We start from the raw sequence: 13,618 nt of genomic DNA on the forward strand, positions 1-13,618 counted from the left end.
TTCAACAAATAAACCCAACAAATACAAGTGTGATCATCAATAAAAGTAACAAACCATTTCGTGTGAGTGCAATTAAGAGAGCGTGAGGGCCCCCATAAATCACTGTGAATCATAGTAAAAGGTTTGGATGGTTTGTATGTGGATTTTGGAAAGGAATTACGTTGGTGTTTTGCAAGTTCACAAATCTCACACTGAAAATCAGAAGACAACTTATTTGAACAAATGGAAGAGAATAAACGTCTTAAGTATTGAAATTTTGGATGACCCATCCTAGAATACCATAACAAAATTTCACTATCCCTAGAAATAGATGTAGAATCACAAATAGCAGTTTGACATTGTTCCCTCATATTCGCCTCCTCAAAGTAGTAGAGTCCCTCACACTCCTTAGCACTGCCAATTGTCTTCCCTGATGATAGGTCTTGGAAACACAGTGAGAGGAAATGAATTTAGCAGAGCAATTGGAATTTTTTGTCAACTGGCTAATGGATAACAAATTGCAAGATAGCCTAGGGACGTGTAGGACAAATTCTAGAGTTATAGAGTCAAAGATTTGAATACTCCCTTTGCCTGCAACAGATAAGAGTGATCCATTTGCAATTTTAACTTTCAAATTTCCAGCATAAGGTGAATAAGATGAGAACAAATGATAGGAATCGGTCATATGATCAGAGGCACTAGAATCAATTATCCATGGTGATTTGTAATGAGAGATGGTATTAAGACTATCAAAAAATTACCTCGGTGGGCTAAAGAACCAAAAGGAATATGTGTGGAAGACTGACCAGATGCTTGAATGGTAGAGAACATTTTATAGAGTTGCTCCAACTGTTCTGGATTGAATGCGCCACTTGAAGTGGAATTATTATTTTTCTCACCTTGTGGTTTCTCGGCTGGGTTATCAATTGCAACTTGGTAGCCACGGTTTTTGGGATTCTGTCTTGGCTTCCAATCTACGGGCTTCCCATGTATTTCCCAACAATTATCTATTGAGTGGCCCCACTTACAGCAGTGCTCACACCAATGTCTTCCTTTCTGCGTTTTTTTTTTTTCTTGTCCCAGCAGGAGTTCCTCTTGAAATAAGGGCAGACATTTCGAGCCCATTGTTTCCGATTAGAATCGGCTCCTTCAACATCACTTTGCGTCGGTTCTCCTCTCGCCAAACCTCTAAGAAAACTTCCCGAGTTGAAGGCTAAGGACGTCGGCCAAGAATCCTCCCTCAAACCTCGTCCAAGTCTCAATTGAATCCGGCCAAAAATTCAAAACTTGTTCATTCTTGAGTCTTTTCTTGTATCGGGCACTGTCTCCAGGGCATTCCCATTCTTCCTCATTGCTCAAGTCGAGTTCTTGCCAAATATTCGTCATCTCCACATAGTAGTGTGTGACTTCTCTTTCTCCTTGCCGCATCTACCATAGCCGAGTTTTTATCTCAAAGATTTGAGAGTAGCTTTCAACGTTAGAGTATGTCTCTCGGATGGCATCCCAGATGCCCTTCCCTGACGGTAGGAACAGATAGGTCTTGCCGATTGAAGGTTTCATGGAGTTCACCAGCCACGCAGTCACCATGGAGTTCTCCGACTTCCACTTTTGCAGAGCTGCAACGTTGGTTGATGTGGGCTACTTCTTCTCGCCGGTAAGGTAGCCTAACTTTCCTTTGCTGTCAATCACGAGTTTGATTGACTAAGCCCATTCACGGAAATTGTTTCCATTCAGTCTCTCCACCGAGAGTGGGAAGAACGAGTTGTCTAGCCCATTCGAATTCAAGGTGGACGTGGCTTCAGTCTCACCGTCGAGAGCTTCAGAGGTGCTCGACCCTCTGCTGTTGATGGCTCCTTATGACATCGTTAACTAGGATTATAGAAACCCTAGCTCTGATACCATGAAATCATAATACGTTTTTTGTATTTCTTTTAATGAAAATTTGTACAAGCCGATACATTATACTTATAATACAATTGAGTACGCTAAAGATGGAAACGATCTCCTAAAATAATCTCTCTCAATAACAGACAATTCTCTACATAAATATCCCCTAAATCACTCCAAGACACTTGGGATTTTTTACAATTGCCGCTTCTCTTGCCCTAAAGGGATCAATTTATACAATGTACTTACATACATGGATCACATGGTTTAATCCACTAAAGTAAGGTACTTAAACACATGGATCACATGTTTTAATTCATATAAATATGTATAAATTTACCCTTGTGACAGATATACCTACTGTCAGATTACCACTTTACCTAGAAGCTTAAGTTGTTAGGTTGTGGGCAAACAATGTATAACAAGCTTTAACACTCCCCTACACGCACCCATGATAGGGAACACAATAATTTTTTTTAAATACCACATAGTAAACACGGACAACAAGACGAGAACCCAAGACCTCCTGGTAACCGGCTCTAATACCATGTTAGATTACCACTTTACCTAAAAGCTTAAACTATTAGGTTGTGGGGCAACAATGCAAATCAAGCTTTAATTGTTATGGTTTGGTTTGTAATGTATTATGGTCATCCCTATTGTACTTGCAATATATTTTAAATAGAAGGAGAGACCTATCATTGAGTTTAGGCCTTCCATTTTACCCAATTATTCAACATGGTACCAGCGCATGATTCAGAAACCTAACCCCTAAGTGTTACCACCACCATCAAACTGAAGCCAGAAATCCAAAATCTGCTGCATGTCCATCAACATAGAAGATTTTTCAGCGATACTATAACCCTAGAAAACAGCCAGCAGCAGCAGAAAGTCAGACCAATGGCTGGAATTTTCTGGGCAACACTGCCAATTCAAGAACATCAAACCGACCATAGATTTGTCAAAACCAACACCATAGTCACCCACAGACACTGCCGATCTGCCCCCCACTGAAATCCCACCTCCAGGAAGTGTCCCACACGCCCTCACATGCCGGACGAAGGCTGCCAGGGCCGACCCCATGCGCTGGTGCGTGAAGCCACTTTCAGGCATGGTTTTGACCTGAAATGATCCAGCAGTGATCCAATCTCTCTATTAACATGTTTTTGGAGCTTTTCGTGATGTTTATTGCCCAAAGATCTCACCTTTTTTAATGGCTCAAGTGTTGCACCCCAAGGAATGGTTGTTTGATGCTTTGTGAAGCAGCTTATCAATGGTTATTGAGCTTATGAGCAATGACAGTGCTCATAAGCTGTTTTTTCTGAGGCTAAGGCAGCATTATATAAGTTAGTGATTTCTCCATGGTAGTTTCAATTGTTCACTTCTCCAATTGTTTCAGTGTTGTGAGTTGCTTTCTTGGGGGTGTGTTTGAGTTCCTTGGTGCTGTGGCAGTCTTGTACTGATTTATTTATTACTTGTTTGTGGTTCGTCACCTTGTTCATGGTTATTCCGATTGTTCCAACAATTAATCTTATGGTCATTGGTCTGAGTTTGTGAATGTTGGGATCGAGTTTGCAAATCCCAAAAGTATGGTACCTTTGTTAATCACTTGTTTGAGTAAACCGCGTACTGTGACTATATCAAAGGAGGAGTATTCAAGGTTTCTACAATATCAGTCATCTCAACAAGCATCATCTCACATTGCGTCTTTTGCCCAGAAAGGTAATCCTATAGTTTGTATGTCATATGGTATCCTTCCTACTAGTCCTCGGGTTATCGATACTGCTGCCACCGGCCATATAACAGGTGCAACCAATTTTTTTTCATCTCCACTATCCTAAAAATCTACCTCAAGTTACCCTTACTGATGGGTCCACTATTGCTGTTAAGAGGATAGGAATAGTAAATCCTACTCCTTCCATCTCTCTTTCTTCTGCCTTATGCATTCCTAAACCTCCTTTCAATCTCATGTCAGTTAGTAAGCTTACAAAGTCACTAAATTGTTCTATCACATTCTTTCTTGATTATGTGGTTATTCAGGATCTGAAGACAAGAAAGATAATTGGCACAAGACGTCAGGCTCGTAGACTTTACTACTTTGAGTCGCCTTCTCCACACATGGTACACAGTCGAAGCTACATCACTTCAAATCAATTGTCGTCTAGGTCATCCGTCCTTAGACAAGTTGAAATAGTTGGTTCCTACATTGAGTTCTTTGTCTAATCTTAAGTGTGAGTCATGTCAATTAGGCAAACATCATCTTGTTCCCTTTGCTTCCCGGGTCGACAGACAAGTGGTTAGTCCTTTAATGCTAGTCCATTTCGATATTTGGGGTCCTAGTCGTGTCACATCAAAGCTAGGGTTTCGATACTTTGCTACATTTGTTGATGACTACTCTGGGATGACTTGATTATATTTAATGAAAGATCGTTGCGAGTTGTTTGATATCTTTTGTGTCTTTTGTTCCCAAATAAAGACTCAATTTAATATACCAGTCAGGATACTTCGTAGTGATAATGCAAAGGAGTACTTCAATACCCAATTTAATACTTATATGACTAGCTCTGGTATGATCTATCAGTCCTATTGTGCCCATACTCCACAACAAAACGGAGTTGCAAAGTGGAAAAACAAACATATTCTTGAAGTCACTCGTACCCTATTGTATCAAATGAATGTCCCCAAAGTTTTTCAGAATGATGTTGTGCTCACAGCTTGCTCCTTTATCAATAAAATGTCATCCTCTAACCTTGGCAGCAAAATTTCATATTTAATTATCTTCCCTAAGGTTCCTTTGTTCTCCCTTCCTCCTCGTATATTCGGCTGCGTGTCCTTTGCCCATCAGTTGACTCCAGGAAGGGATAAATTGGATCCTCGTGTTATAAAATGTATCTTTTTGGGCTATTCCTAAACTCAAAAAGGATATCGATGTTGTAATTTTACTTTACATCGATTTTTTGTCTCTGCTAATGTCATCTTCTTTGAGTCTACACCATACTACTCTGATTCCTTGAGTTTTGTTGATCTTAATGAGTCTCTTCCTCAACCTTGCCTTCAAGATCCAAACCTAGTATCTATGCCCAATCCTCCTACATCTTCATCCAGTTGACTCCTTCTCGTTGCTTGGATCATCCCAATTTGTAGGTATACACACAGTGACTAAAGGGGGAAGCGCCTCCTCCAGCTACTACTGTGCCTTTAGTTCCTCCGTCGAATGATCTTATTTTCCATGATGTTGATCCTCCTATAGCTATTCGAAAAGGTAAACACACTTGTACCCAACATCCGATCTCTAATTTTGTTTGTTATGATTTCTTGTCACCTTCTTACTATTTTGTTAGTATTATGTCTTCCGTTGCTCTTCCAAAATCTATATTTGAAACCCTATCCCATTCTAGGTGGAGGACAACAATGGTTGAGGAGATGCGTGCACAACATGATAATGATACTTGGGATTTAGTACCTCTTCCTCCTAATAAGTCTATGGTTGGTTGTCGACTGTGAAAGTCAATCCTGATGGTTTTGTGGCTCATTTGAAGGTCTGCCTTGTTGCTAAGGGGTATACTCAAGTGTATGATTTGGATTATTCAAACACATTCTCTCCGGTTGCTAAACTTGCCTTAGTATGTTAGTTCATTTCTTTAGCTACCATTTGTCATTGGCCTTTACATCAATTAGATGTGAAGAATGCTTTCCTACATGATGATCTTCATAAGGAGGTATATATGAAGCAACCACCTGGATTTATTGTTCAGGTGGAGTCAGGCTCAGTATGTCGAGTTAAGAAATCATTGTATAGATTAAAACAATCTCCAAGGGCATGGTTTGACCATTTTAGTGTTGTAGTACTTGAGTTTGGCCTTCATTGGTGTGCAGTAGATCACTGTTTTTTATCGTCATACTCCATCTAGCACAATTTTCTTATTGTGTATGTGGATGACATTGTGATCCCCGATGATGATGATCAAGGCATCCAAGACCTAAAATTTTTCCTACATAGTAAGTTTCAGACCAAGGACTTGGGACTAATGAAGTACTTCTTGGATATATAAGTATCAAGATCTCATACAGAAACTATATTATCACTAAGAAGTATGTTCTTGATCTTTTAGATGAGATGGGGCTATTGGGATCCAAACCCTATTGATATACCCATGGATCCCAATACTAATTTAGTGTCAGATATTGGTGATTTGTTATCTAACCCAGATTGGTACAGGAGAGTTGTTGGAAAGTTGAATTATCTCACAGTCACTTGACCAGATATATCCTTCGCAACAAGTGTTGTGAGTTAGTTTCTCGATTCCCCAAGAACAAGTCACTAGGATGCAAGAATTCGCATTTTAAGACATCTCAAAGGTCCAGCAGGGAGAGATCTTTTACATTAGGATCAAGGTCACATCCATATTCAGGGATACACAGATTCTGATTGGGTTGGGTCATCTTCTGACCGAAGATCCACAATCGGGTATTGTATCTTTATCAACGGTAATTTGGTGTCTCTGAAAGTAAGAAACGAACTACGGTGGCCAGGTTGAGTGTTGAGTCAGAATACAGGGCTATGGCGCACACTACATGTGAACTTGTTTGGCTGAAATACATGTTCAAAAAACTAGGTTTTCCACATTCTCAATCTATGGAGTTGATTTGTGATAATCAAGCCGCTATTCATATTGCCTCTAACCTTGTCTTCCATGAGCGAACAAAGCACATTGAAGTTGATTGTTGTTTTATTCGAGAGAAACTTGTACAGAAGTTCAGTACAACCACCCATGTGAAGTCCGAGTTTCAACTTGCTGATTTGTTCACTAATGCCTTTGGAGGTAGAGCATATGATATTTATGCTCCAGATTGAAGGGGAGTGTTAATGGTTATTTAGTTATTTAGCATTATTATGAATTGTTTTTGGCTTGTAATAAGTGTCAGTTAGTAAGGGTATTATGGGCACTCTGATTGTACTTGAAATATATTATAAATAAAGGGAGAGACCTATCATTAAGTTTAGGTCTTCCATTTTACCCCATGATTCAACACCTACTTTGTAAGAACTAATGCGTGTGATACATGTGGGTAAGTACCTATCTTCTATGGATTAAACCATGTGACCCACATAAGTACATTATATAAATTGAGCACTTTAGGACCAAGAGAAGAGATAATCATTTAGAAGACACGGCCATTTAATCATTCATTCATTTTTTCTTAACTATGTTTAGCTAACATGATATTAAATTCATGGTGCCAATCCTCCACCACGATTGGTGCTCCCCCACGTCGCTACTTGTCATCGTTGGTCCTCTATCATCACTGGCGCTCCACAACCAGCAAAGAGCTCCCACCAAACACAGGATCTCTCTTTCGACCATCGCCAGTGCACACCAACACCACCTCTCATGCACCCCATCAACATTGCTCGCACATGTCATCATAGACAACCAAACTCTTTGCTCCTAGCTCCTCACTCATCTCTCTAGGATTAGATCTGCACATAACTCCTTGCTCCCCTCTCCTTCCTCAGATTTTCTCTTAGTTCCTTGCTCACCTCTTCAGGCTTAGATATGCTCCTTGCTCCCCTCTCCGTGTTCAAATTTGCTCCTAACTTTTTATTCACCTCTCCAGGCTCAATGTCACAGTCTCACATCAAGTGTGTATTAGGGAGATCTTGGGTTCATAAGGATGGTTTAGACTCCAACCATGTGAGGCGCATTTTATAAGACAAAACTATGAGGCCAGTGGGCCAAAGCAGACAATACCTCACTAGATTTGGGCCCAATACATTACATTTTTGTATCAGAGCCACCATGAGGGTACTATCATGTGGGTGGATCCTACACAAAGGTGTAAACCACTCTGACAAGGGCGTTAAGGATCGGACATGAGAGGTTGTCACAGTCTCACATCGAATGTGTACTAGGGGGATCTTAAATTTATAAGGATGGTTTGGACTCCAACTATGTGAGGCAACTTTTATGGAACAAAACCATGAGGCCAATGGGCCAACGCGGACAATAACTCACCAGAGTTGGGTCCAAGACCGTTACACTTAGACATGTTCCTAACTTCTTGCTAACCTCTGCAAGTTTAGATATGTTCCTAACTCTTTGCTCCCCTTTTTGGGTTTAGATATGCTCTTAGCTCCTTGCTCCCCTCTCCAAGCTTAAATCTGCTCGTAATCTACCTAGCTCTACATGCATCTCTCTGACCTTAAATCTGCAAACTACAATGATCATGAACGGCCACGCTCCACCTTGCAACATTGCTTCCTAAGTCATCTTCCCCCCTCTAAACAACCAGCTGACATTTTCACATCCTATCCTAGTCATTTTCAGCACTTAGTTCCCAAACTCAAGTTGGTCTCTTTACCTTCTTGAGTTTGAGAGGAGATGTTAGCAAGATACATTGTGTGTGTAATACATCCATGTATACATACCTACCTTATATAAATTTACCCATGTGACATATGTACCTAACTTATATGAATTAACACATATGACTCATACATGTAAATACCTATCTTCTATGGATTAAACCATGCTATCCATGTGTATAAGTAGATTTTATAAATTGAGCTATTTAGGGTCAAGAGAAGACACGATCATTTATTCATTCATTCATTTTTTTTCTTAGCTGTATTTAGCTGACAAATACATAAAAATTTTCCCAGTACACTGGTTAGAGAAAACGAAGGATGAAGACAATACCAAAAACGACGGCGTAATCACTGCTGAGGACATCGCCGCAACTGCCACCACCGATAGGGCAAAAGGCCTCGGAATTGGTGAGTTTGAGGTAAGTTAAGTACGTCGTTTCAAGAAACCCCAAACCCCCGAGCGCCGCACACCATCTATATGTAGAAATGCTTGCTCCAGACGACGACGCCTTTGTCTTAACCTCCGTCTCAGGGCCAGGACTTGGCCTCGATAAGCACTTCACGGGATGCATTAGCACTCTCCCCGCACACCCGCTCTGCAAGATATCGATAAAATCGTATCAAAAATACAGAGAGACAGAGACAGAGACAGAGACAGAGAGCGGGGTTCGTGGGAAAGCTATTTTTTCAAGAACCTGGAATTGGAGCACGGAAGAAACATTGAGGGGTGGAGGAGAGGGATGAGGAGGAGTTGGAGACGAGAAAAAGGTAGAAGATGATGGTATGCTGATGCCGACGAAGGTGGCCATCCACTCAGTCCCCGGCCGCACTAAGGATGCAAAGCCACAACCTGGATAATTCGAAGAAACTAATTTTACACACCAGACCTTCGTGAATCGTGGGGAATATGGTTTCAAGTTTTTACCTATGACGCGTTTGTATTGAATCAATTTTGGGTTTTGGATTTCAATTTCCAAGAAACTTAAAATAATTTTATATCATATTTCACTTAAATTGCGAAAAAATAAAAAAATTAAGAGTGAGAAATTGTGTTTTCAAATGCAGAGTTAAAAGAATTTTGATATATATAATTGTGAAATGTTTCTTTTTTGGTGGGATAGTCTTGACTGGATAATTAGAATATTTTACATGATGGGTGTTTTGAATTTTTAGAGAATACAAGAGATTTACATAATATTAGTATTTATAATTCACCTTTAGATAATTTTGGATTTTTTATAAAAAAAATAACTTTGTGTAATAAAAATATTCTCAACATTGAATATGTTGTTGTTGATGTTGTTTTTGTTTTTATTATTTTCGAAATGGCTCGTTGGTGGTTGGAGTTCCTATGTAATTAAAAAATAATGATATATGTAATATTATTGTGACTACAACTTTAAGAATATTTTACTAATTTTGGTAAAATAACATTAGAACAATCATGTTATGTTAAACATTAACGAGGCAAAAAAATTCTCATAAGTTAAGTTGAGTCAAGTGTCTCTTATATGTGATACTCAGAAGAGAAAATTAATAAAATCTATTTGCATTTTATTAGCTTACATAAAATAACTATTAAAAATTATTAAAATGGGAAAGAGATAAGGAGGAAAAACTAAATAAGGGAAAAAGAAACTCTCTTTTTTCTATCTAAATAAAAGAGAAACAAAAAATTATTTTTAAAATATAGAATTAATGAGGGTAAAAACACTTAGAGCGCATGCAAGGATAATGAACCAAGGGAGCATATCGGGGAGGAGGGCATGATAAACACCCATGACTGCACTAGTTTTCGAAAATCTTGTCCAACTAGTAAAAGGCTTGCGCTACACAACGAGACAAATTAAATTTCTAGTAAAATAATACTCATTACTAAAAGCAAATAAGAATGATAAGAATGTTGATTTATTATAAACGTGAAGGATACAACAATCCAAAAGTAGCATGATATACCATGGTTTGAATAATTATAAATACTTAATTACCATCCAATCAATGATAATCTTTAATATCACAAAATATTAGGTTTAGTAATAACAATATTTGAACAAATCAATTTATTTAATTGGTTTATAATCATGGTAAATCAATTATATTTTTTTGTTAGCTCCATCATCTACCATGTTGTTACAAATCATACACCAACAAATATATATACATTGTAAAAGTCTAGCAATTATTGAAGTACAATATTTATTCTATCAAAGGGCTTATATATTCATAATAAATAAAATAAAATAAAATAGATATGATTAATCCAAGCAACAGAATAATTAAAAGAATAATTCTTAAAGAATAGTAGAATACAAAATATATACTCTCTCTCTCTCTCTCTCATTATATCTCTCTCGAACCATGATTTAAGAGAGGATTTCAAATGTAGGTAACACATACATATACAACAGTTGTAGTTCCAATTAGATCTAATCTTTCTTGTATACTAAATATGTACTCAAAAAAAAAAAAAACACTTTAGTCACCTAATGTTCACAAAAGCGAAGCAATTTTAGCCGCCTAATGTTCATAGAAGAGACAAAAGTAGTAGCTAACCCCCAGGGTATGGTTCAGGTTGTAGTGTGGACTACGGGAGTGCCTTTCACGAGGTCAGGTGTTCAAACCCTCTTGGGTTCATTGTCGCCCCTGAATTCCTGAATTTACTCTCTCTTTGGAGTTGTGGGGTCAACTTCAAGGGGCGTAAGATTAGTCACGTGGACCGTAAAACGAACACGTGGATACCCGGTGCGTAATCCAAAAAAAAGACAAAAGTGGCTAATAATTATTAATTAGTAATATGTGATCTTAATCAACTTAATAAACAAATAATAGTAATTTTGTTATTTGTTTGAGGTAGTAACATCTACCTCCATATCCACTTTCGGTAATAAGGAACTCTTTTTCAAGCATAATAAGAATGATCAATTGTTTATTTCCAAGATCAATTTGAAAAATAAATAAACTTTATTAACTTTAAAAGGGCTAAAATAGTTATGAACCCTCACTAATTGAGAATCATCAACACTCATAAAAAATGGCAGCACAATATGACCATTGCTAATGTCATTTGATATCCCTGCTATGGAAAACTCAAGCCTCAAGGGCATTAGGGTATTACTGTATACAATATTATACCTATGCAGCGGAAACATAAATCACACAACCATATATATCATACAATACCAGAACTCAGTATTTCCATCACATGGTCACAAAATACATCTTTTCCCAGTAAAATGTATCTAAAAAATTCAAAACTTTACACCATCTTACCCTATAACAAGGGTAATCAAGAAATCTCTATGCGCGAGCTTGATCTGCTCGCCTAACTGACTCACCTAAAAAAATGTTAAAGTCATGGGTTGAGTCGACGCTCAGTAAGTGGAAATATGCTATTACTAGTATATGGTGACTAAGTTACATATACTTTAAATAACATCTGAGTTGTAATAAAGGATATCTCTGTAAAGCATATCTTACATTTTTCGCAGTTTAAAACATAACTATATCATCTGAGTTTTCTGCTTTTCACACTGTTAAATATCGTACTATATTATCAAATATTGTAAAACTGTGTTACATAGAGATAACTGTGTTTCATCCCTGAAACTCTGTATGTCATGATTTGACCCCTCATGACAGGGTTGTGCGACCTGTAGGCGAGACTTAACCCGGTCGGCCCTCCAGGAAAGTCACTATACTCTACACTATCTCAACCCGACCAAACTGCATCCTCTCCTAGGCGCGGGACTGGTTGCTACCTCGTCAAACTGGCCCCCTCAACCCAGCGAACTGGGGAGCTGCATACTCTCCAAGTACAGTTGACGGTACCCACACACTATCTGAGATATGTGATTGTACTCTATCTGTATTAGCAATGGTACCGTGCTCTATATTTTGTATCTGTATCTGTATCTGTATCTGTCTGTAATCTTTTCACAGGGATCTGATACCTTATATTTACATATATACTCTTTTATTGTTTTCATCATGTTCCCAAAATAACAATAACACTATATTTTTGTACTGTAATATTATAATATATGTAGCATCTTGATGCTATAACTGTATAATCTGTCTTTATCTTCTATCTGTATACTCTGAGTGTTATGACATTTAGGAAAAACATAACATTCTATAAATACTATATATAATGATCTGAATAAACATCTGTATACTATCATATATATATATATGTGTCTGTGTCTGTGTAATCATTTGAATAAAAATTGTATATGTATACACATTATGTCTGTATAAAATCTATAAATATCTAACTATATCAGTACAACTTGATATACTGAAAAACTATATAAAACTCCATATCAAATAATATCTACTCAGGCCACACATACTTTAAAATCACATATTTTGTAAAAACTACATAAATACTGGTATACATGTATGTTTGTAAAATTTCTATTAGTATATTTAAATTTCCTAGCATAGCATATTTTCCTTACCTAGTTTCTGAAAAGCCTTCACTGAACTCTGACCCTAAACCCGCAGGGTTCTCCCCTCAACACCCTAAAAACGACATCCCCCAGAACAAAACATCAATATTTTCCTGCATACAACATTTCTTATAACTGCAAGGAAAGCATATTCTAAATAAACACCTTACCATGAATTTGGAATGAATTCCAAACTAACTCCACCAATGATCAACTCCAGCACACTTGCAAAGAACTTCATTATGAGCGTTCTGGTGGCCTCAGATCTTCAATCCGGCGAGAATCGGACCCGAAATCTAAGAGAGAAGGAGTGGGAGACGTTTAAGAGAGAGAGAGAGGAAGTTTTTGTTCCAGTTTTCTGCTAAAAAATTTGAGTTTTCATTATTTATAGCCCCAGATTCGTCGATGAGACACATCATCTCATCAACGAATCCTTAAGGAATTTCATCGATGAACTTCCCCCCTCGTCGATGAACTTCCCCCCTCGTCGATGAATTTCAGACTGCCCCAAAAACCTCTCTCGGTATTTTCTCGTCGACGAAACCTGTCCTCGTTGATGAGCTTCTCTTATATCATCGTCAACGAATCCCCTGTGTTCATCGAAGAGATGCTGAAAAATTCCTCGAGTTATTACATATACTCTCATATAAGTGCATTGATTTTTGATTTTATTAAGAGTAAGCCTAGAGGTGTTCCCGGTGATTTAATTCATAAATTCATCTGTGAGAAACCTTCTTAAGCTTGTGAGTCTTTGCATTCTTATTGCAAGACTCAAAAGCTTGTCTTGTGTTGTGAAGAAAAATATTTTTGACAAAGCTTATTTTTTAAAAATATCTCTTGTGCTTGAACTTTTGAAAATCTTGTTTGAGATATTTGATTTTCATATTGAAGGTTAAGCAAGGATTTCTCCAACAATTTAATTTGATAAATC

At 37.8% G+C, this 13,618-nt stretch overlaps 1 protein-coding gene across 1 annotated transcript in view; it reads right to left on the reverse strand.

The window, feature by feature from the left end:
- The window catches only part of LOC131154261 (thiol-disulfide oxidoreductase LTO1), a 71,824-nt gene extending 62,685 nt beyond the window's left edge, over window positions 1-9,139 (reverse strand). The window contains exons 1-2 of the mRNA XM_058106928.1: window positions 8,932-9,139; window positions 8,568-8,832 (exon numbers count right to left, since the gene is read on the reverse strand). Coding sequence (XP_057962911.1) covers window positions 8,568-8,832; window positions 8,932-9,045 — 379 coding nt within the window. The 5' untranslated portion in view covers window positions 9,046-9,139. The remainder of the gene's footprint in view (window positions 1-8,567; window positions 8,833-8,931) is intronic.
- Window positions 9,140-13,618: the final 4,479 nt, after the last annotated feature.

The sequence above is a fragment of the Malania oleifera genome, chromosome 1 (assembly GCF_029873635.1).
Source record: "Malania oleifera isolate guangnan ecotype guangnan chromosome 1, ASM2987363v1, whole genome shotgun sequence".
Lineage (NCBI taxonomy): Eukaryota > Viridiplantae > Streptophyta > Magnoliopsida > Santalales > Ximeniaceae > Malania > Malania oleifera.